We start from the raw sequence: 24971 nt of genomic DNA, 5'->3' as shown, positions 1-24971 counted from the left end.
TTAAACCTTGGTTCATCCTGGGTTAGACCTGGTTTAGTTCTGCTTTAGTCAGGGTCTAAAATGGTGATTATTCGAGATGCGATAAAGTCTATCCTCAAATATCTCTCCAAGAACAACGGTAAGTCACTGACGCAGAGGACGGAGACGGCGCAGTTTAGTCCTGGTGTAGTCCTGGTTTAGTCCTGCTTTCGTTCTGGTTTAGTCCTATTTTTTCCTGGTTTACTCCTGGTTTAGTGCTATTTTAGTCCTGGTCTAGTCCTGGTCTAGTCTTGGTCTAGTCCTGGTCTAGTCCTGGTTTAGACCTGCTATAGTCCTGCTTTAGTCCCTGTTCAGTCCTGCTTTAATCCTGTTTAGTCCTGTTTGAATCCTGGTTTAGTCCTGCTTTAGACCTGTTTTAGTCCTGGTTTAGTCCTGGTCTAGTTCTGGTTAAATTCTGGTTTAGACCCACTTCCTCTGAGTTTTCTCTTTTTGCATCATTGCACCATTTTGGATTAATGCAGTTGAAAGGAGCAGGTGCTGCGTAGTTCTGGATTTAGACCCAGTCAAGTTCTGGCTAGTCCTGTTCAGTCCTGGTTCAGTCGTGGTTCAGTCCTGGTTTAGTCCTGATTTAGACCTGTTTTAGTCCTGCTTTAGTCCTGTTTCAGTCCTGGTTTAGTCCTGGTTCAGTTCTGCTTCAGTTCTGCTTCAGTTCTGCTTCAGTCCCGGTTTAGTCCTGCTTCAGTCCCGGTGTAGTCCTGGTTCAGTATTTCTTGTTAATCTATTCTCTTTGATGGCGTTGCCTGTGGCCTATTTTGACCTAAATCTTTTATAAAATATAAAAATATGAGACAGATCAAACAGAGCTGTTGTGAGAGGCAGGAGCTTTCTGTGTGATTTAAGTCCTTGAAATAATATCTTGATATCTTAAAATCTTAATTAACTAAGACCCATTGTCTGTCTTAAAAACATGAAAAACCGAGCTAGTTAATTTTAAACGGTTTGCAGAACATCATAATTATTCACCATGATGAGTTTCTGAGCACTTGTTACTTGTCTCAGAGATCAGAGCAGAGTTTTGCCGTCACAGAAATAAGTGCGTTTACGTGCGCTTTAGAAACATGCTAAAAAGCCTTAAGTCAGCAAATCTGTGCCATTGCTGCCATAGTAACCACACTAAATATCCAGTGTACTCTGATTCATCATGTTACTGGTTTCAGATCCGCTGACCTATAGGTTGGCGATGTGATTCCGACTCCCTCAGGTGATTTCTGCTGTTGTGTTCTTGGGCGAGACACTTGCCCCTAGGGTCTGTGTACATCGGTGTATGAATGTGTGTGTGAATGGGTGTGTCGTTCCTTGATGTAAAGTGCTTTGAGTGCCTTGAAGGTGAAAAAGTACTATATAAAAATGTGACCGAGATAATACTCATAACCGGGATAACTGGGATACGTTTCATAACTGGGATAAGGCTCATAATTGGGATAAGACTCATAACCAGGATAAGGGTCATAACTGGGATAGGACTCATAACCAGAATAAGGCGCACAACCGGGATATGGCTCATAACCAGGATAAAGCTCATAAGTGAAGCACATGTAAACACACTCAATGTGAAAAATGCTCGTTCAGCCACAGACTGTTACTGCCACGCTGCTCCACTGAGAGACACAGGAAATCTTTCCTGCCTGTCGCCATCAAACTGTTAAACTCCGTTCTGTAACCAAACACTTCAATACTCCAATATTCCACTTTGTACATAGATGTAAATAGTGTGTGATTTTGTGATTTTGTGAGGTGATCTATTTATTTATTTTGTTTAACACTGACACTTTAGAAACACTGACACTTTATTTCTTATTGCATGACACTTTATTCTTATTGCACAAATTTTATTCTTATTTAAATGACTTTTTATTTTTATTCTTAAATTCTACCCTGTGGTTGTGGCATCTGGTAACTAAGAGAATTTCCCTTCGGGGATCAATAAAAGTGATTCTGATTCTGATTCTGATTCTGAAATGAAAAGCTTTTGCTCTGTTCTGTCTGCAGCCAGAGACCCCGACAGGAGGTGGTCTGTGCACTACACTACCCACAAGCCCCTGCACGGACTGCTCTTCCTGCCCTCCACCACCAGAGGGAGTGAGCCCAGCAGCCCAGAGCCAGGTTAGATCCACAGACCTGGTTTAGTCCCAGTTTAGACCTGGTTTAGACCCTCTTTAGCTCTGTTTTTTTCTGGTCTAACCCTGGTCTTGTTTCAGTGCTATCGTTGAATCAGCAGAATGGTCCTGCCTCCTTCGCCTCTGGTCCCAGAATCCACCAATCAGAGCGCAGCAGGGGTTTTGAGTGGCGGCGCCGCAGCAGGAAAATGGTAAGTCCAAGTTTCTCTTAAAGTCTCTGTCCTGGTCTTTGGTCATTTAAGTTTAAAATGAAGTTTTTCAGTTTTAATGCGGAATGTTGGGGCTTATATTAGATAGATATTACAGATTTCAGAAATGCAGATAATGGTAACATTCACTGCTCTGCTCTCCTCCCTTTCTCCTGTCTGCTCCTCTTTTTCTGCTCCTCTGGCTCTTTTTCTCTGGCTCTGCTCCTCTGGCTCTGCTCCTCTGGCTCTGCTCCTCTGGCTCTGCTCCTCTGGCTCTGCTCCTCTGACTCTGCTCCTCTGATTTTGTTCTTCAGAAGTCCAGATTCAGGGACTGTTTCACTCAGTCCTGTTTTTGGGTCTGTCTCAAGTTCTCATTCTGGACGCGGAAGGTACAAGGAACTAGGCCTAGCGCAAGAACTAGCACTAGACCTAAACTAGACCCAGTGTAAATCTGTTCTAGAGCTATAATCAACTCTAGCCTGAAAACTTTGTGTATTTTGAAATATATTTGAACATGACTTGAATTCAGAATTAAACTCTTGATCTGGAGAAGCTACCTCCATAATTCAAGTTTTAATTATTTTTTTAAAGCTAAATCTGTGGAATAATTAAGTGATTTACAATAAAAACTAACAAGATTCACATTCTGAGCACAAGTCATTTTAACTCTTCTGCCAAACTAAACCAAGTATGAACCAGGACTAAACCAGGACTAAACCAGGTCTGAACCAGGACTAAACTAGGACTAAACTAGGTCTGAACCAGGACTGAACCAGGACTAAATCAAGTATGAACCAGGACTAAACCAGGTCTTGTTGCAGTCCTCGGTGGATTCTGACGACGATGAGCGCTTGGTGTTGGGCAGGACTCGACCTATGACCCCGCTGGTGCTGACGTCCTGTTGGGATGGACCAGCCGCGACCTGTGAGGAGGACGGGACTTCCTGTGGGCTGCCGACACCAGAGGAAGTGACGAGGAGACACGCCCAGACCGTTGTGGCCGACATCGTGCCTATCAACATCACAGGTACAGAACTGGCAACCCCTTCGTGCTGAATTGCCTGTGCCACTGTGGCTCTATAACGTCACAGGAGCGGGAATAGAACCCCCAACCCCTCCTGCTGGGCTGATTCTTCCAAACACAAAATAATTTTAAATGACTACAGTTTACTTCTTTATGACAGCTCCAGGTGAAGTTTGGTTAGGTGCAGTGTTTGACTAAACTAAACCAAACTCCGTGTGTGCTGTTTTCAGGAGAGAGTTTGGAGCGTCAGGCGTCTCTACACCGCTCTCTGTCTCAAAGAGACCACCTGTACAGGAGACCCAGTTTGAACCGGACCAGACCCGGACTAAACCAGGACTATAATCAGGATGACAGCCAAGACCAGGATCCAGACCGGAACTATAGTCAGGACTACAGTCAAGACTATAGCCGAGACTACAGCCAAGACCAACAAGACCAAGGTGAGACCAGGGACTAGACCAGGACTTCTGCTCAGACCTTGGACTCAGGCCTGACGCTGGACCTTTTTGTGTTACACCTCACTTACTCTGCTCCGATGTGCTCTCTGAGCTCAGGGGTAGAGTTTGTGTTGTGCTACGGTCAGGCTGCAAAATCGCACCAAATGCCTTTATATTTTGTACTTACATGTAAACCCGACACCCCTGACAGTCTGAACACACCGTTACCCTTCTGCTGCTCTGATGACTTAACCTCCCTCCATCTCCTCCTTCCCATGTCCAGAGTTGGTCCAGTCCTTAACCCAAAGTCCCTCCAGAACCCCAGACCAGGAGGAGGATCAAAAGCAGAGGAGTCGGAGTGAGCCCCGCAGGATCCGTGCCCCAAGGGGAGACCTGTCCAGCCTTATGCACACGCTCACTTCCTCCAAACGGCTCCACTCACAGGAAGTACCCCTGTCCGCTTCCTGTTTACAGAGTTCAGACAGCTCCACCTACAGAACCATCTACTACTCACCTGCAGACGCCGAGGTGAGACTCCAACCTGGTTTAGACCTGGCTGTGAACATTTGAAGGTCCTGTTTTGCAGAATAGTTAATAGTCAATAACATAAATATAATGCATAAAATTAATCCTAATTAATCCTCCTTTTGTTCTAGTATGACAGTGAGTCTGTGTGCTCTGCTCTGGAGCCCTGGAGGTACCAGTCCCTGACCCCCAGCTCAAGTGTACTCTCTGCCCAGGACACAGGCTCTGTTTGTGGAGAGGGCTGGAGCTATGAGCCCCTCCTGTGCTCTGCTTCTCCCTCGCACCAGTCTCTGCGCTCAGACATGGAGGAAAACTCACTCTGTTATGGTCCAAATGCAGACAATATGGCTGCCTCTGCTTCACTTAACTTCCTCCCAAATTCCTCCCCTTCGTTTGACTCTCTACGCTCAGAGTCCACCTCAAACATGTCTCAAGTTTTAAATCTAAACAAAATGGCGGCTTTGTGTTCTCCATCGTGCAGCTCTTTGCGCTCGGAGTCGCTCTCAAACGCGTCTCTAAACCTAGACAGAACCTGCAGCCAATCACAGGCCTCACTGAGCTCCGCAGGCTCATCCCTCTCCAGAAGCTTCTCTCTGAGGAAGTCTAAGCGTCCTCCTGCTCCTCCGCTGCGCAACCAGTCACTCAGAGGGCCAACCAAATCTTCACCCGAACCTCTGCAACCACAAACTCTACCACAAACTCCACCCAAATCTGCACCTGAACCTCCACCAGCCCCAGGACCCAGAACCCTTAGTCCCAGCACCCAAAGGCCCAAACCACCCCGCCCCAGCCTACAGAGGAGGAGGAGGGGTGAGAGTTCCACTCCCCGACCTGATGGTGAGAGGGTTGATGGTTTGATTCCCACTCAGTTTGGGGACCCATGGGTGCCGAGGATGAAGAGAAGACAGAGTGGACTCAACTGTGGGACTACGACTACTTTTGCACCTAAAGAAGAAGAGCAGAATATTACTGCTGCTGCTACTACTGCACAGGTATGTAGTACTACTACCACTACTATTACTACTACTGCTAATATTAATACTGTACAGGTAAAGAGTCAGCAACTACTGTAACAACAACTTATGGATTTCTATTTTATTGTAAAACAACAATGTCATTATACCCCAGACCAGAAGTTAAAGCCACAGAATGTCAATTTTTGGCTGAAAAAAAAAAAACAGAAATAAAGGCATGTTGCACTGAAAAACATGTGTCCTTACTGTGAGTGGGCTTGCTCCTGCTTGTTTCCATGGTTCCTTTGGCTATAAAGGTCCACAGTATGGAGAATGTTCCTAAGTATTGGGTTAACTTTCTATATCTATGTAATCAGGCAGGTGATGTCCCTCCTTCTGAAAGTTACATACTGTATCTTTAAAATAATTTAATGTGTTTTTTTTCATCTAAGCTCATATCTGCAAGAATTACTTAAACTATAATATATAAACTTTTGCTTGAGAAGTTTGTCACCAAATTGTTTTTTAATTCTCTCTTAATTTATAAACAAACCACCAATCGGACAGAAAATGAAAGATCTGTTTACAATACGTGCAAAAATTTACATAAACAAATTTTTACATTTCACATTTTCATTGTTTTTAATTCAATTCTTTTCTCTCCTCAGGCTGAACCAGGGCTGCAGCGCTTAGCGTCACCCTCCAGTGGCTACTCCAGTCAGTCCAACACCCCCCTCTCCTCCCCCCTCTCCCCCTCCTCCCCTGACACGCCCCTTCCCCATCTCCCTCCCCAAAAAGACCCCCCACAGTCCAGACCCAAATCCAGGTCTAGACCCAGGTCTGGACTCAAACCCAGACCTCCGGAGCGCACGACATCGCTGCTCTCCTCCTCCTCGTCTTCCTCCTCCTCTCTCTCGTCCTGCACATCCTCCTCAGAAACGTCCAACAAAGGTGTCCCCGCCCCGCCCCGCCCGCCTCCACTTCCTCTTTTAAACCAACAACTTCCCATCTGCTTAAATTCAAATGCTCGAACCAATGCTCCAAATCACTCTACACCTTTGCCCCCTCCTCCTCCTCTTCCTCCTCCAAAATCCCTCCCTTCTCCTCCCCCTCTTCCTGTATTTAACTATCCACGTCCTGTTAGCTCCTCCCAGATTCAAACCCATCCTTCAAATGATCTTAACTCCTCCATTATGTCTCATTCTCCACCTCCTCCTCCTCTCCCACTATCATTCTCCCTTTCCCTTCCTCCCCCTCTTTCTGTTTCTAACCCTAAACTTCCTGCTTGCTCTTACCAGATTTGTACCTCTCCTTTAAAAGGTGCCAACCTCCAAAATTGCAACTCTCCCAAACATTTTGCTGTCTCTCCTTCGTCTTTACCTCTTCCTCCTCCCCTGCCTCCTTCCTCACCCCATGCACTTCCTGTTACCCGCAAAATTCATGACACACCCCAAAATCTACCTCAAAACTCCAATAAAGCTTCAAGTTCTCCTCCTCCTTACCCACCATCCTTAAGCAGATCTAAAATGTCTCCCAAACTGTCTCCTAACATGTCCGCCCCATCCTCTCCCCTCGTCACAACTCAAGCTTTGAAAAACGTGAAACTTCGCTCCATCAAAAGCCAAGAATTCACCAGAACCAACTCTCTCCCGATGATGGATGCCACCAAATCCGAAAATAATAAAAACTCAAATCTGGAACAGCTGCGAAAGAAAGCAAACTCTGCCTCATCGGTTAATGAAACGCCAGGAATCCACAAACAGGAACAGTACAAAAGGGAGGATTTGAGCCAGGAGGCAAAATATTCGAATAAAGACCTACAAGAAGGTTCTATTGCAACAAAAAACAATTGTAAAGCTGGTTTGGAGATTTCTGAAGAGTTTAAGACTCATTTATCTGCAAAGACGTGCAAGGATCCAGATAACCAGATTAAGTTAAGTGATGATTTAACCAGGGCTGAGTCGCGTCTGCCAGAACAGTTTGAGGGAAAAGTTGCAGAGATTTTTATCCCAAACATCATAGAAGAAAATGGCAGATTTGAGCAGCCAGAGGAATCTAAGGTTTGCATCACTCAAAATGACAAATCTGACCATGTTTACAATGATATTTATAACAGTGAGGGGATCAATAACACATATGCGCAGGAAGACAGCACAGTTATGACCAGAGGAGAGGCTTCAAACGAGATGAAAAGTCAAGTTTCAGAACCAGAAGAATGTTGGACAGAAGCTGAAATGAAACAGGAAATCGGTTTGGAAGAAATCGAAACCATTCTTCGTGTGTTAGATGCATCTGTGGAAGATTCAGAAGGAGAAGTGATCCACCAATCCACAAAGGCTGATTTAACAATCGTCAAAGACATGATTTATGACACTGATGAGTTTAAGCCAGAACAAAGTGTAAGTGACAGCCCAGAGATGAGTGAAGTTTTGTTGATGGAAAATTGTCGCAAAATAGTGGCCGCTGAAATCTGCAGCTCAGATTTGAAAATCCAAAACGCACAAATCACAAACGTGACACAATACAAGCTGCAAACCACAGAGAACTACTTTAGAACGCAGAACAAACAAGACCTGGAAGGTCTCACAGACAATTTCAGTCAGAATTCTGTTTTTAAAGAGAGACATCAGGCGTATCTGGACATGTACGCCATGTTAGTGGAGAGCACAGCCACGAGATTGAACCAGGACAACGGTTTGGGAGACATTTTGAATTCTTCCGATTCAAATGTGCAAAGAAAGATACAGAAATCCAAAAGTAAAGTGAAGTATTCGTACTATGATGTGAACAAAGCAGACATGAGTAAGCTTAGTGACAAAACAAGTGCAGAAAACGCTCAGGAAACGCTTAAAGAGAGACATTCGAACAGCCCCGGGGTTAAAACACAAACCTGTCCTCAAGAGTGTGAGGTTTATGAAGCAGAAGAGTCGCAGTACTGGAGCCTGTGTCGAGGGGGGAGAGAGGAGGAGGAGACATTCAATCAGACAAAAAACCGATCTCCGGTCAAACCCGCGCTGCCCACCAAGCCGGACTTAGGGATCCTGGGGCTACTCAACAGAACCGCGAAGAGAGACGATAAAATGTCACCCGGAAAAGCACAAAATGTTTCAGCAAATCACAGTTCAAACTCACCGCGAAGAGACAAGCCTCCAATACCACATAAAAAAACAGATCTGGCAACCCAACGGAGCCCCAAGAAGCCAGATCTGGCAACCCAAACTAGCACTAGAAACAGCACTCAGAAACCAGATCTGGCAACCCTAACGAGCACCCAAATAAAACCCAGAACCCAAATCAGCACTCAACCGAGAACATCTGAGCAGGTTTGGAGAAATCTTGAGGATTCTGCTGAGGTTTGGACTTTAAGGAAATCTGAAAATAATTCATTATTTTCAAAAACATCAACTTTGGAAAGCTATGACCCTGTTGTTTATATTTGTACAGAAAGTTGCAATGCTCAAAGTCCAAATGATGGAAATGCAGAGCAGAGCATTTTGAACAGAAGTGCATTTGAAGACAGTGGTTTTATACAAAATGGTTTAATCAACTTTAGCAGGAAGACCAATGAGCACTGTGCAAAGGAAGGGACTGCTAATAGTACTTTTGTGGATACTACTACTACTGCAATGGGTAGTAGAATCTGTTCTGTACAAAATGGTGACTCCATATTTAGTCGTGGACCAATGGAGAATTCTGGACAGAGATTTGAAAGTGATGATGTAATATGGGAGAGTTTGGAATCTGCACAAAATGGCTGCTCTGTGGAGGAAAATGATTTTTTCCGATTTGAAAACCATCAGAATTCCTGGATGGAAAATCTGGAAAACCTCAGCTCGTATAAAAGTCGTGTGACGAATTTTGAAAACTCCAGTGAAAATATTTGGAGCCTGAGAAATGCAGAGAAAGAACTAGAAATTATGGAAGGAGATTTTTGTACCATGGAGAACTATCACAGTTTTGGAGATGCCCCGACCAAGCAGGAGCACTATATGGGAGTCTATGGAGGACAAAATGTGAATATTCCGAGTCAGATTTTGCCCAAGGATTGTGATTTTAGGACAGGTTTCCAGGGGAGACAGTGCGTGCCAGAGGAGGAGTGTGTGATGGAGAGAATGCCGATAAAAAAACCACCGCGACGAAAGAAACAAAACCAAACACTTTTAATGCACCAAGAAAAAGAGAGGTGCTCACTCAGCTCCTCGTCTCTCTCCTCCTCCTCTGAGAGCGAAACTGTGATGTCAGAGGAATCGGGCCGCCTGATTGGTCAGAGCTGCCTCTCCCTCAGCAGCGCACTCTCCACCGACAGCCTCAAGGGGGAGCTGTCCCTGCCCGACCTGCTCATACAAGAACCAGGAGAAGAAGGTGAGGTGTGGTAGACCCGGTTTAGTCCTGGTTTAGTCTTGGGTTGGTTTTGGTTTAGTCCTGGTGTAGTCCTTGTTTTGTCCTTATATTATGTCATGGTGGCAGAGTGGTTAGCCCAGTTAACCCAGAGACACTGAAGGATGGGTCAAGTGCAGAGGACAGATATAAGCAGAAACAATAGCGTGGACCATAGCCTTATATTCATACTTTTTACTTACAGATGTGTTTGGAGGAGTTTCTGCTGATGAGGTCACAGTCCCAGCTCAGACTCGAAGCACAGACGACCTGTTCGCTGTCATACACAGGTACAAACACCAATACGTAATAAATAAAACGTAAAATCTTTCAGAAATAACTTAATCTTTTCAATCTTTGCTCTCTGTCAGTGCTGTGTGGGAGGGCACCGTGTGAATGTAACTAAAGGTACATCCAGACCAGAGTCATTAGACCACAGAAAAACCCTGAACTGTGACTCTATCTCCTGAATACCTCCACACCCCTCTCCTCTTTCCTGTTAGTCTATAGTATTAAGTAGTCTATTCCAGTCATGCCGCCATTTTGGATCCGTCTAATGTAAACAATGTCCCACTCCTCTGAAAATGGTCGACTCTCTTTTACCAGTTCAGTTGACATTCATTGATAAGTCGCACATTCCAGTGAAATGTCCCCTGGAAACAAAGCACAGCAGCAGTAGTAGTACTTGAGAAGACAGTGGCTAATTGCTACAGCTAAAGCCCAGAGTGACAAGGCTCTACAGAGGCTTAAAACTCTAATAATGAAAGAGAAAAGAAGTGAGGAGTAGAAACAAATGTATTACTGTATCTTAAATAGTCCAAAACAAGTCAAAGGTTTTATAAAGGCCACCATTGTCAATTACATGGTTATTGCAAATGTTATCTTTTATATCGTGTTTAAATTTGTTAGGCCATATCGCCCTGCTTTAGTGTTGTACAGGTGTAGTTAACCTGAATTGCTATAGTGTAGTAACTGTTATGTAAGCTCTAAGTGTCACCAAGATTATGCATTGTTTTTCAGGTCCAAGAGGAAGATGTTTGGGCGTAAAGGTGTTTTCTCCTCCTCCTCCTCCACTTCCGCTTCCTCACCCTCTCCTCCCGTGACCCCTGCTGAACCCCGCTCTGCACCCAGAGTTCAAAGGTTGCCGCACAGTCACAGCTTTAAGGCCCTGCTCTTAAAGAAGGGTGTCCATTTTGGCTCTGTGTCGCGTGTGTCTGCCGTAGAGCGTCTCTGCAGACCCTACACCCCGTATGCTTCTACTTCGTGTACGCCACGACCTCTGACCCCTCCGTGTATCGCCGGTCGTTGGCTATCGTCTCGGACTCGACTCCACACTGCTCCCATGGCAGCCATCTTAGAACACCACGACGAAGAAGACCAACAAAACGAAGAACAATACGAAGAACAAGACGGAGATGACGATGTTTTTGAGTTCATCTGAACCTAATAGTGCCCTGCTTTAAACCTGGTCTAAGCCCAGTCTGATCTGATCTTAAGTTATGGTTTAAACCTACTATGGGCTGTTTTAGTTCTGGTTTCAGTTCATTTGAAAAGTAACCATTATATTTCCGGGATCCGAGTTAGACCTGTTATAATCCTGGATTTAGTCCCGGTTTACACCTGGTTCAGACCTGGTTTACATCTGATTCAAACACCATTTAAGTCAAAACATAATACAAAGGTGAATTACTGTATGTTTGGTACATGTAAGTATAAAAAATATAAAAACATAGCTGTTGCCTGAGGTGGAAGAGTTTTGATGTACACTTGATGTAGAGTAGAATACATGAGACTATTGAAACTAAAAGTGCAATACTGAACATAGGTATTAAAATGGACATGTAATCATTTCTTTGTTTAAAAGTTTATATTTGTTATAGCACTCTTCTTATAAATGTGAAATATTGTTTTACGTGACTGCATTTTTATTATGGTCATTATTTGATAAAACTTTGGCAGTTCAGTTTTTCAAATGTTTAATACATTAAAATATTATTGAGTTGTCCTCTGCGTTGTGTTGTTGATTTAGAAAACAGCTCTTGGTTTAGACTTTGGTTCTTACTCTAATTATTCGTAAAACACAGTATCTTTTTGTCATATAAACTTTATTTCCACTGTACATGTGTTATATATTTATATTTATTTACATAATATTTGCATATGTTTTTGAAGAAGTCATTGGCACTGTTCAAACAATACAAAATAAAACCGTCATGTAAGTGTAAATATTAAAATCCTCTTTGTCATGAAATAAATAAGTTTAAAATGAAAAAGGTTCAAGTGAGATCTGAACCAGGACTGGAACAGGTTCTGGTCTGGTCCAGTTTCTCTGCTCTGGTTCTTCCTGCACTGTACATTTTAAATAAATACACATTATGTGGAAACGGGGCGCTGCTCTGAAGTCCGGTCTCTGGTCTGAGTCCAGGTCTTGGATCTTGGTCAGACTCAGGACTGGACCAGCTCTAGTTTGGATGTGCTTGAAGGAGCAACAATGGTTTCTCCGGACATGAACAACTCCTGTGGAAAATACAAAAATATAATTGCTGTTAAAAGAATGACACAATAAACTTTGCACTTCCAAGATCACAATAATTTAAGAAATAGTAAAATATGTTATAGTACAAGCAGTAGTAAAGAGTGAAGTACAACTCAGTAATAGTAGTAGTAGAGCAGCAGTAGCAGTACTGGTAGTAGACGTAGTATTGACGGTAGTAGTAGTAGTAGTAGTAGTAGTAGTAGTAGTAGTAGTAGGAAGTACTATTACCTTGTCATAAATTACTTTGACAATGAGAGAGCAGCTCGGACATGTGGCCACCTCCTCCCCGTTCTCCAGATCCTCCTGAAACAACAAGTCCTGGTTTCAGTCCCGGTTCAGTGCTCAAATGTAATTTTCTTTTTTACCACACGCATAGACTACAACAGTATATGCGTATATAGTCTATGACCACACATGATGTTCTCGTGTTAGTTTAGTGTTTGGGAATATTTTCTATAAACTATCATTTGTCGGCACACATAAGCAGAACTAAGCCCGGTCGAAAATAGGCTAAAATCACCAGATATTCTGCTTTTCAGAGGAATAAACAGCTCTGTTATGATCCGTTAGCCTGTTAGCATTAGCCCTTAACTCTATTAGCTGTTAGCTCACCGGGTGATGGCAAACCGGGTCCCCGCACGGACACGGGAAATAGTACGTCTCCGTGTCCTCGTCGAACTCAAAGTCCTCGATCTCCACCTCGTCGTGAAACACCGACATTTTCCTCCAGAACCGAGGTTTTAGAAGAGGGTTTTAGTGTTTTTATCCGAGTTTACCGGGGTCACGTTAGTCGCATGGTCCTCACGCTCAGGCAGGCTCAGGCAGACACACGCAGACTCACGCACACTACGCACACTGACGCAAGGATGACGTCACGCGGGGTGGTGTCTCGAAATAAATAAAAGAAATTTCTGAGAAAAACTTTGAATAAAAGCGTTTTTTAGGGGTTAGGGAGGGAAATATTTTAACTAATTGGGAATTGTATTTATAAAAAGAAGTAGGAAATTAGGTTTTATTTTTGACATTTACCTGTAAAAAAAAACAAAAAGTTGTACACATCAAGAGTTTGACGCAGTTCGCCTCTAGACCCACGAGACGGCGCCATTTTACAGCGATGAAGATAAAATAAAAGAAAAAAAGAAAAAAAAACATTTACAAATCTATTATAATATATTTAGTTTAGTATAATACGTTATATTCACAAGAGGTAAGTTATTTGGACTAATAAATAAACTGAAATAGGCATAAACTGTCATTATAAAAGCTTTTGTCTAAATATTTCTGACCCCTGCTCTGAGCCAAATTTGTCCATGATGAGATTAAAATAAAAAGATGAAATAAAATAAGCAAATTTGAACCTTTATGTGGATTTTGGGTTATTTTATTTGGACGTTTTGCAGCACTTTAAACATTTTTTTCTGTCACGTGTTAACAAAATCTTTTATAACTACAGATTTCTGCCTAAACTTTGTGAAACGAAGAGTAAACGATGAATACGTCACTTAAACAAATAGTCCACAGCCTTTGCCCCCGGTCCAGACTCAGACTCGGGCCAGACCTGCTTTTAGTCCCGGTTTAGTCCCGGTTTAGACCCGGTTTGAGTCTCTTTTTAAACCGTTCCAGAGCCGGGTTTGGACCAGGACCAGAGACATGAAAGCTCTCATTTTACTGCTCATTGGACTCAGCTGCTGCTTCGCGCAAAATGGTAAGACACAATATTATTTTTAATTTAATTTAATTTAATTTATCTGGTTTAGTCCTGGTTCAGACCTGGTTAGTCTTGGTTTAGTTCTTGTTTTGTCCTTGTTTAGTCCCATTTATACCTAGTTTAGACTTGGTTTATTCCTGGTTTAATGTCATACTATAATGTGGAACATTCTAGGCAAACCAGTGACATCTATATGGAGACTAGCAAGTGGTGAACCCTCCCCCAGAAAAGTTACATAGTGTACCTTTAAAATAACTGCAGTATCAAGGAGACTAGTTTGAAGTACTGAGAGTAAAAATACTAATAATTTGTTTTCTGTCACAGGTGCTGTTATAGACGTTCTGTCTCCTCCTAATCTGTCTCTGCTCTGTAACCCTATTCTAATGTGATGAAATGTTCCGCATTGGGGCTTTAACCCTGTTCTAATGTGTCATCCCTGGAGTTGTGTTTTGTTTCATTCACAAATGTTTTGGTAAACTTGCACATTTACTCTGTCTCCCTCTGCACAGCTCACAACACTCCGTTTAACCTGGTGATGTCATCAGGTGGAACTCCTCTAGATTTTTAAAGTCTCTTTCACAGACTAGTTCAGATTAATTCAGCTCACTGAGCAGATCATGAAACGACTAAGCTCCGATTTATTTTAATGTTTCAATTTTAATCTTTTTTTAATGGAGTAAATTCTTTTGTTGTTGTTGCAGTGTTCCTGGAAAGCCAGCAGGCGGCGCAAGTACTGCAGAGGAACAAACGAGCTAATCAGATGTTTGAGGAGGTGAAGCCAGGTATAAACCGACCAATCACACACCTCATTTTAGACTGGGTTAGGGTTTGTTAATTGGACTAGAACAATACAAATTCTGACTGTTTAGGGTTTTGGCCAGTATGTGGGGTCATTTTTTTGAATATCTCCCAAAATATATAAAAATTAAATTGCCTACAAAATCAGTTCCTGTTTATGCATTGCACTGCTCTACATAATAGTATTATAATAACAAATATATATCTGTGTCAATGATACTTTGACACCCACAGCCCCCGTTTCCCTTAAACCTGTATGAGCAGAGTCCTGTTTGTGCAGTTCTTTCTTTACACGAAAATTATCAAATAAAATGGGGCAAATGCAGTAAATTTAACGATACACAAAAATGGTAAATATTTGCCAATTGATATATATCGGTTTATCTAAAACCTCTAAAACCAATCATTCACATGTCTCCATTTAGACCGGTCGAGTTCCTAGTTTAGTTCTGGTTCAGTTGTGGTTCAGTCCTGCTTTAGTCCTGGTTTAGTCCTGGTTTAGTCCTGGTTTAGTCAAAGCTCAGTCCTGGCTTAGTTTTGATTTAGTCCTGATTTAGGCCAGGTTCAGTCCTGATTTAGTCCTGGCTTAGTCCTGGTCTCGTCTCGTTACAGGAAACCTGGAGAGGGAGTGTCTCGAGGAGATCTGTGACCATGAAGAAGCCCGAGAAGTTTTCGAACAGACAGTTCCAACAGTGAGTAGATGGATTAGTCCTGGTCCTAAATGTCCTGTACTAAATCTTTATAATGTGTCTAACCAACTGTGTGTCTTTCAGAAAACATTCTGGACCAAGTACTTAGGTGAGTACTGTAGTATCCAAAGTACCTCAGTATATTTGTTTAAAACTGCTAAACAAATGACACTGTAAAATATAATCTATTGATTTCATGTAGTATTTTTAGTTAATAACTAACATAGAAGCTATTGACAGAGCCACCTCTTTTGTCCAATCAGGCATATTGTTAGTAAGACTCATGGGAAACAAACTCCATCCCAGACAGTAGTTTCTGTGTTATGGTGCAATATCACAGCGGCAGAAGGACTAAGTGGGCGAGGCTAAAAGTTTAACCTAAACCATAAAAAATATAACTGACTCATGGTTTGAATCAGGTACAGGACCTTTAAATATTACACAAAATTGACTCTTGTGAGCTTTAAGCCTTTTTAGAATGTTTTTACCTCCTTCAAACATACCTGTAGTCATGTTTTATTTCACTGACACATGTTTGAACATGTCCATACCGCCAAAGCTCAAAATGCTCTGTTCCATGTTGTGATGTCATAAAGCAATAGTTTTCAAATTAACAGCTCCTTTTACCTTTTGTTCAATAGAGATTGGCAATTCCAGGGCTGAAATTATCCAAATGATTCTAGTGAAGGTGTATGGAGTTTAAAAACACAGTGGAGCACATCCTGTATTACCACATGACATCATAGGGTGCAACAGAGTGTTTTCAGTTTGAGAGAAGAACTCAGCCGAAATATGCAGACATATTGTGATTGTGTCTGCTTTATAGTTGCAACCTATAACACCTGTGGATCATTATATTATAATCTGAACATTCTAAATCATAATAGTTTTTTTTTTTTTTAATTGACAAAAGAAACAAAGCCAGCTTAATTCCATTTTAGAAAACTTTGGTGCCTGGTGGGAGGCGATGTCGCTGTAAACATCATCACAACAACGCGATGCGTGCTGTCGGCGCCGCTTGTGGGTAGTAGCACATCACAGTAGAGGATTTCTTTTTTCATTTGTCCCAAAATGATGATGCAACGCTGCTGAATCCTATGAGTATCACAGATTTAAAAAAAAAAAAAAACTGGAGAAGGAAGTGCGTACTTTACAGTGAGCGTGTACCAGAGGTAGATTGGAGCAAAATGACTTCTTGAAAATAAGTGATTAAAGATTATTCAAACATGGGTCAATGAGAAGGAAACATATATAACAAGGTTAAAACTTTGAAGAGTCCAGTCTGCAGAATAGGTCTGATTTAGATATGTGGGTTTGTAGTATTCATACTTTAGCTGTTGTGTGGGTTCGTACCACTTTAGTTGTACTTTAGTTGTACTGTTGTGTGAGTTGTGTTTGATCATTAAACAAACCAAAGTTCAGATTTCACGAGATCTTTGTAAATACAGCCACAGCACCACCATCTGCCCAAACATAGGGACTTGACTCTAAAGTTAAAGGTATATAAAACATAGTACTGTAGTGATGATTTTTTATTTTCAGATTGTAAAGGCACTGAGCTGGAGAGGAACACAAACAACATCAAACTGGTGCGCGACTGTCTAGATGGTAAGCATCAACATCTCCATGGAAACAAGCAAGCAAACAGTCAGGTTTGTGGAGATGCAAGCCTGCTCACAGTAAGGTTTTTCAGCGCAATAAACACAACCAAAATTTAAAAAATGCTTTTAGTTTAGTCTATTTTTTGGCTAAAAAGGTATGTGGTGGGGATTTAAACTGTTGTATAGTAATAAGGCTGGTGTGTTTTATGCTGAAATATGTGTTTTATGCTGAAATATGACTTTTACAATATATCGAGTATATTAAGTATAATAATAATAATAATAATAATAATAATAATAATAATAATAATAATAATAATAATAATAATAACGTGTGTGTCTGTTTGAGGCGCATGTGTGTTTGGGAAAGGACTGAGCTACGGAGGAAACATGAGCATTACCAAATCAGGACGAGTATGTCAACGTTGGAGTACCTCCTACCCCCATCCTATCATGAGGTAACACCTGAAGGGAATCTGACACATGGGAGGGCATCAGACATACAGGGAGGGCTTCAGGGAGGGCATCTGACACACATCAAGGGCATCTGACACAGGATGATAAGAGAGCAGCTGACTCTTTGTGTGCAGAGAGTTTAATGTGAGTGAGAACCCTCAGCTTCAGGAGAACTTCTGCAGAAACCCAAATGACCAGGAGCAGCCCTGGTGCTTCACCAGAGACCCCACCGTCCAGAAAGAAGCCTGCTCGGTGCCCAAGTGTGGTGAGTACTACTCTTATCGTGTACATATCTATCCTGGTGGCTGCTACGTCCCAAACAGGAACTGAGCACGGGCACAGTTCAGTTCAACTCTGGTTCCGATTCACTTTCTGTTTAAAAAACGTGCCCCCTCTGTCTTTAAGTGCTGCTTTCAGGCTCGTCATTCTGACCTCAAAATGTTGGTTTTAAATCACTCTACATGTTTTTTTATTTCAGTATTTTCTAAATAGTGAAATAAATCAAGAGATGAACATTAACAACAGACCAATCAGGTTTCTTCTTTCCCTGAATAGCATTTGCAACAGGTTTGATTAGCAGCTATTGTGCCTCTTTGGCTGCACACACAGATCTCCAAATATTGTCCCTGGTTTAGGTTAGCCCTATAACTGCTAGCTTCAATGAACTTTGGAGCCGTATGCTGTAGGTGATGTGCCACTCACTTAGTCCACTTCTATTATACTGTTCATGGTACTACTACTGCTACTACTTCTACTCCCACACAGTGCATAGGAGATGTACTTGTTCTTTCCTTGTTGTGCAGGTGAAGCGTTTGTCCCACCCCTTCTGGCTCAGGAGCCAATGAGGTCGGTGGATTGCCTGTTGAATCAGGGTGTGGACTACACGGGGGACCTTTCTGTCACTCTGGGGGGTCACTCATGTCTGTCCTGGGTCAATCCTGTCGTCCAGTCCCTCAGCGCTGATAAAGAGTTCCTCCCTGAAGTCAAACTGCCCCAGAACCACTGCAGGAACCCAGACCAGGACTCAGAGGGACCCTGGTGCTTTGTGGAGGTCAATGGGAACGTGACAGTGGACTACTGCGATCTACAGCTGTGTGGTACAAGATACTACTAATAATACTACTACTCTACTACTACTACCATTAATACTACTACTAATACTACTACTGCAATCTGCAACTGTGTGGTACTATTACTACTACTACTACTACTACTTTGTAAGCATTAAACAACAAGGAGCTGTGTGTTATGCAATATTAGTGCATGACACAAGTCCTGGTTTAGTCCTAGTTTAGTCATATCTCTTGTTACAGAGGACCTTGTCACAGCTCCAGACCCATCTCAGGAGCAGAGTTCTGGGAGAGAACGTTCAGTTCTGAAGGACACTAGAAAAAACCTGTTCAACCCACGAAGCTTTGGCCTCGGAGAGGACGGTGAGTACTGTATATATGTGTGTATATATATATATATATATATATATATATATATATATATATATATATATATATATATATACACACACACACACACACACACACATATGGTATGGTAAACCCTAACCCTGTGTGTTCAGTGTGTGGACGCCGCCCCCTTTTTGAGAGTAAGTCAGTGAAGGATGGAAAGGAGGAGGAGCTTCTGGAGTCGTACAGAGGAAGTCGCATCGTGGGCGGGATCGATGCTGAGGTCGCCTCTGCGCCATGGTAACAATATATGTACTATAATTATGATACTACATAGTACATCTATATGTACAACTATATGTACTACTCTACATGGTAACAATATATGTACTATAATTATGATCCTACATGGTACAAAAACTGCTGTGTAGAAATACCGCAACACTCAGTACTTTATGTGGTACATTTGTCCCATATGATCTATATGATGCTACATGACTGAGAAGGAAAATATATCATGGAGAAGAAAAGTACAAAAATACAGTGGTGAGTTGTAAAAGAGAATATTATATTTCCTCATCACAAACAGACCTGTTTAACATGTTTGAATGAAATGAAAATGTAACTTGAAAACTACCACTACATGATATCACAAGGTGGAAGAGAGCATTGTGACCTTGAGATGTAACAGACTAATAATAAAGTGTTATTCAAACATGTGTGAATGAAACAAAACACAACTCCAGTTATGTTTTTTGATGAAGTAACAAGATTATAACATTTCTTAAAATGTTGTATAGTATAGGACCTTTAACAAAATAAAGGTGTTGCAATTTATTTGTATTAGTCTAATTAATTGTGACCCTTGTTTACATGCTGGTTTCTAGGCAACAGCTGTATAATGCCCCTTCCCTTTCAGGCAGGTGATGTTGTACAAGCGTAGTCCTCAGGAGCTGCTGTGTGGGGCCAGTCTCATCAGTGACCAGTGGATCCTGACCGCTGCCCATTGCATCCTGTACCCGCCCTGGAACAAGAACTTTACCATCAGTGACCTGCTAGTGCGGCTGGGGAAGCACAACAGAGCCAAGTGAGACCAGAAACCAGGGACCAGACCAGAGACCAGAGACCAGAGACCAGGGACCAGAGACCAGACCAGAGACCAGAGACCAGAGACCAGAGACCAGGGACCAGGGACCAGGGACCAGGGACCAGAGACCAGGGACCAGGGACCAGGGACCAGGGACCAGAGACCAGACCAGATACCAGGGACCAGGGACCAGAGTCCAGACCATAGACTAGACCAGAGACCAGGGACCAGAGACCAGAGACCAGATACCAGAGACCAGATACCAGATACCAGATACCAGATACCAGATACCAGAGACCAGAGACCAGGAACCAGACCAGAGACCAGACCAGAGACCAGACCAGAGACCAGGGACCAGAGACCAGACCAGAGACCAGGGACCAGAGACCAGACCAGAGACCAGGGACCAGACCAGAGACCAGAGACCAGACACCAGACCAGACACCAGACCAGAGACCAGAGACCAGAGACCAGGGACCAGAGACCAGACCAGAGACCAGAGACCAGAGACCAGAGACCAGAGACCAGAGACCAGGGACCAGGGACCAGGGACCAGGGGCCAGAGACCAGGGACCAGGGACCAGAGACCAGACCAGATACCAGGGACCAGGGACCAGAGTCCAGACCATAGACTAGACCAGAGACCAGGGACCAGAGACCAGAGACCAGACCGGAGACCAGAGACCAGACCAGAGACCAGACCAGAGACCAGAGACCAGATACCAGATACCAGATACCAGATACCAGAGACCAGAGACCAGAGACCAGGAACCAGACCAGAGACCAGACCAGAGACCAGACCAGAGACCAGGGACCAGAGACCAGACCAGAGACCAGGGACCAGACCAGAGACCAGACCAGACACCAGACCAGACACCAGACCAGATACCAGAGACCAGACCAGAGACCAGAGACCAGAGACCAGAGACCAGAGTCCAGAGACCAGGGACCAGGGACCAGAGACCAGGGACCAGAATCCAGAGACCAGGGAACAGAGATCAGAGACCAGAGACCAGAGACCAGATACCAAAGACCAGAGACCAGAGACCAGAGACCAGGGACCAGACCAGAGACCAGACCAGAGACCAGGGACCAGACCAGAGACCAGACCAGAGACCCGGGACCAGAGACCAGACCAGAGACCAGGGATCAGAGACCAGAGACCAGACCAGGGACCAGAGACCAGACCAGGGACCAGAGACCAGACCATAGACTAGACCAGAGACCAGAGACCAGACCAGACCAGACTAGAGACCAGATACTAGGACTACACTAGGTCTAAACCAGGTCTAAAACAGAGCTAAAACAAGGACTAAATCAGGTCTTTTACAGGTTTGAGCGCGGTATGGAGAAGATTGTTGCCATCGACAACATCATTGTTCATCCCAAATACAACTGGAAAGAAAATCTGAACCGAGACATCGCTCTGCTCCACTTAAAGAGACCCGTCACCTTCTCTGATAACGTCCATCCCATCTGCCTTCCCAGCAAGGCCGTGGCCCGAGCGTGAGTATGACCAGACCCAGAACTGACCCAGAACACAACCAAAATGCAACCAAAACTAGGGCTGGGCAATATGGTGATAAAAAGCGAATTGTGATCTCATCCATGTCACTCTATGGTATTTTGGTCATATCGTCAGATTGTGATTCAGTGCTGTTCTGTTTAATGCACCTCTTTGCTCAAACACAGACACTTTTCCCCACCCACCACCCAACCTCCCTAAGACTCTGAGTGCGTGACAGGTGGCATTAACCAATCAGAGTGAAGTGTGAACTGTCAGAACAAGCAGATGTCTTTATTTATCACTTAAAGGCAATATAAAGACACCAAGTTTACATGAATTGTAATGAAATTGACATTGTAATCTGGCTCAAAGAAAATCACGATATTCATTTTTTTGTCATTTATTTCATTGAGCCAGTATTCAGGAAGTAAGAATTTTATTTTTATTTTTTTTGGCATTTCATGCCAATGAGCGCAAGCCACTGAAAACAACACAACACCATTTTTGGCTAATTTTCCAGATATTATTATACTTCCATGGTTTATATATACAGTCTATGCTCAGCCTGGTTCTCCGGTCATGTTTTGTGTCCCCTCTCCTCAGGCTGATGACTGAGGGTTATAAGGGCAGAGTGACCGGTTGGGGGAACCTGAAGGAGACATGGAACCCAGCGGCTCGAAACCTTCCCACGGTCCTACAGCAAATTCACCTGCCCATAGTGGATCAGAACATCTGTAGAGCCTCCACATCTGTGCGCATCACAGACAACATGTTCTGTGCAGGTCAGACATGGACCAGGACTAAACCATGACTAAATCAGGACTAAACATGGCTAAATCATGATCTAAAGCAAGACTGAGACAAGACTAAACCATGACTAAAGCATCTGAAGAGCCTCCACTACTGTGTGCATCACCGACAACAAGCTCTTGTTGCTTGTTGCTTGCTGCAGGATCAGACCAGGACTAAAACTGCACTGAGACCAGGACTAAACCAGCTCTAAACCTGAACTAAAGCAGGAGTAAAGCAGGACTAAACCATGTCTATAAATGGTTTAAACCAGGACTAATGCAGGGCTAACCCAGGAGTAAACCAAGACTAAACAGGACTGGACCATGACTAGACCATGATTAAACCAGGACTGAACCACAACTAAAGCGGGAGTGAACCAGGACTAAACCAGGTCTAAACACATTCTAAACCCTGGTCTAAACCCAGCCTTGTTGCAGGGTACAAGCCGGATGACACTCAGAGGGGAGATGCCTGTGAAGGAGACAGTGGAGGACCGTTCACTATGAAGGTCAGACATGTTTTCACTTAAGTCTTATTTTTAAGTCCAAAAAGCACATTTAAAAGACTCTGCTAAATGTTTTAATAACATTTCTGAAGTTTATAAAGTTTCAGATTTTAAATTAAATGATGTCTTAGGGTCATTAGTTACCACATAGATGATTAGGCCTGAACTTTCAAACTTTTAATACAGTTGGTTTTGGAAAGACTATGCAAAAAATACTGAGAAATTTACTTCCAGAACGAGAGCTACTGGTCACTGTGGAGCTCCATTATCTCAGCAGAAGCTTATCTCCACTGACCAGATTTAAAAACAAAGGTTTAAATAATACCTGTGACATGAACCAAAGAAAGTCCAGTCCAGCTGTGAATCCAAACACAGGGTCAAAGGTCACAAACCCACCACCTCATTTAGGCTCAAAGTACTGACCAGAGGAAACTTAAGTACTTTTTGGGCTGTGTTCATACTTGCATAGTCACCACATTCAAATTAGGACTAAACTGGGACTGAAACCAGAACTATCTGGGCTAGACCAGGACTAGACCAGGACTAGACCAGGGCTCAACCAGGACTACAGGAAGTGAAAGCCATAATATTTGGACTGGAACTGGGCTAAAACTAGGACCAAAAAGGGCAAGTGTGAACATACCACGTACAGTACATTTGCAGTACTTTTCGAGTCCTTATACAGTACTTAAGCAAGACTTTTAGGGTCCTTATACAGTAATTTTAGTGTCCTTTTACAGTACTTTAGCAGTCCTTTTCAAGTCCTTTTACAGTACTTTAGCACTACTTTTAGGGTCCGTATACATACTTTAGTAGTACATTTAGAGTCCTTTTACAGTACTTTAGCAATATTTTTATGGTCCTTTTACAGTACTTTAGTAGTACATTTAGAGGCCTTTTACAGAACTTTAGCAGTACTTTTAGGGTCCGTATACATAATTTAGTAGTACATGTAGAGTCCGTTTACAGTACTTTAGCAGTACTTTTAGGGTCCTTTTACAGTACTTTAGTAGTACATTTAGAGTCCTTTTACAGAACTTTAACAGTACTTTTAGGGTCTGTATACAGTACTTTAGCAGCACTTTTCCTGCAGTACCCACCTGAGGACCGCTGGTACCAGATGGGCATTGTGTCATGGGGCGAGGGCTGTGATCGTGATGGAAAGTACGGCTTCTACACTCACCTGTTCAGACTGGGCAGGTGGATCAGGAAGGTCATCGACAACACAGCCAGCGACAGAGAAGACTAAATATATTACATATATACTGCAATGCTACAATGCTACAATACTACAATAAACATGAGAACAACTACATATGTCTGATCATTACTACTACTACTACTACTACTGCTACTATTGTGTTATATATAAGTGTTTAAAGTCTTTGCTAAAAAATTATTTTATTTCAGAAAACCTACAGTCATCATCTTTACAAAATAACTGTATAATGAATAAAACTAAAGCCAAAAATACATTTGACACTCAACACATCTGAAGATATACAATTCCCTTCCACACCAGACTTGACATGTTTAGAAAGTGAGTTCATGTTTCAGCACCACGGATAGCGCCCAGTCTCATTCACAAACTCAGGTATTTTTACTGTAGGATTACTGCAACTGTGCCTGTGGTGTCAGACTTTATAATGTAGACTGCCTGTTACTGGTGTTGTCAAAAGTATTGAAAATCTGATTCTAAGCGATGCTAAAACTAGTATTTGAGCGGTATCAAAACTAAAATTTGAGCAGGTATCAATACTCAAAAAGTCCCATTCACAGGGCAGAAATGAACCTTTCCTGAATATGTTTAGAATGATGTTGAACTGTATCAGAACAAGTATAAGACACATCGACTAGTATACACCCATGGACCATTATGAAGCTATCTGGACGACTGAGGGATTACACAGATATAAGGCCACATGGGAATATAAAAGAAAGTACTCTCATTTACTGTTGAAAATAACATTCTATTGTCTAAAGTTTTTGTTTTTTTATTATTATTAACATGTTATCGTAATCAGTATTGAGTATCATATCTATTCCTTCAAAAACAAAATTTTAGTTTTGTGACAACACTGTATACATACAAGTGTTAAGGTTAAATATTCAGTCTATGGGAGGGTTATTTTTGTGTAAAGTTTCATCCAAATTTTACGTTACCTGGTATTTCCATAAATAATTTATAAATATTAAATCTGAACGTCAGAACTTGTTCTCAACATGTTCTCTA

General features: G+C 42.6%; 3 protein-coding genes across 3 annotated transcripts; 2 read left to right on the top strand and 1 right to left on the bottom strand.

Annotated features, from left to right (window-relative positions):
• Positions 1–9331: 9331 nt before the first annotated feature.
• Positions 9332–11218, top strand: LOC129456784 (NHS-like protein 1). The gene is made up of 3 exons (XM_055226602.1): positions 9332–9644; positions 9865–9949; positions 10680–11218. Exons 1-3 carry the CDS (start codon positions 9386–9388, stop codon positions 11098–11100), a joined length of 765 nt encoding a protein of 254 aa, XP_055082577.1. The 5' UTR covers positions 9332–9385; the 3' UTR covers positions 11101–11218.
• A 628-nt stretch (positions 11219–11846) lies between these two features.
• Positions 11847–13016, bottom strand: dph3 (diphthamide biosynthesis 3). Its single transcript, XM_055226659.1, has 3 exons — positions 12808–13016; positions 12424–12498; positions 11847–12176 (listed from the first exon to the last, which is right to left on the bottom strand). The coding sequence occupies exons 1-3, from the start codon at positions 12913–12915 to the stop codon at positions 12105–12107; spliced, it is 255 nt and encodes an 84-aa protein (XP_055082634.1). The 5' UTR covers positions 12916–13016; the 3' UTR covers positions 11847–12104.
• A 713-nt stretch (positions 13017–13729) lies between these two features.
• Positions 13730–24051, top strand: f2 (coagulation factor II (thrombin)). Its single transcript, XM_033978968.2, has 15 exons — positions 13730–13900; positions 14605–14685; positions 15314–15393; positions 15475–15499; positions 16933–16998; positions 17341–17449; positions 17582–17712; positions 18251–18544; positions 18761–18880; positions 19021–19147; positions 19767–19934; positions 21267–21440; positions 22045–22223; positions 22671–22741; positions 23832–24051. Exons 1-15 carry the CDS (start codon positions 13846–13848, stop codon positions 23985–23987), a joined length of 1836 nt encoding a protein of 611 aa, XP_033834859.1. The 5' UTR covers positions 13730–13845; the 3' UTR covers positions 23988–24051.
• Positions 24052–24971: the final 920 nt, after the last annotated feature.

Source organism: Periophthalmus magnuspinnatus, chromosome 2 (genome assembly GCF_009829125.3).
Source record: "Periophthalmus magnuspinnatus isolate fPerMag1 chromosome 2, fPerMag1.2.pri, whole genome shotgun sequence".
Classification (NCBI taxonomy): Eukaryota; Metazoa; Chordata; class Actinopteri; order Gobiiformes; family Gobiidae; genus Periophthalmus; species Periophthalmus magnuspinnatus.
Note: the sequence above shows the minus strand (reverse complement) of the source record. Positions and strands in the feature narration are given on the sequence as shown.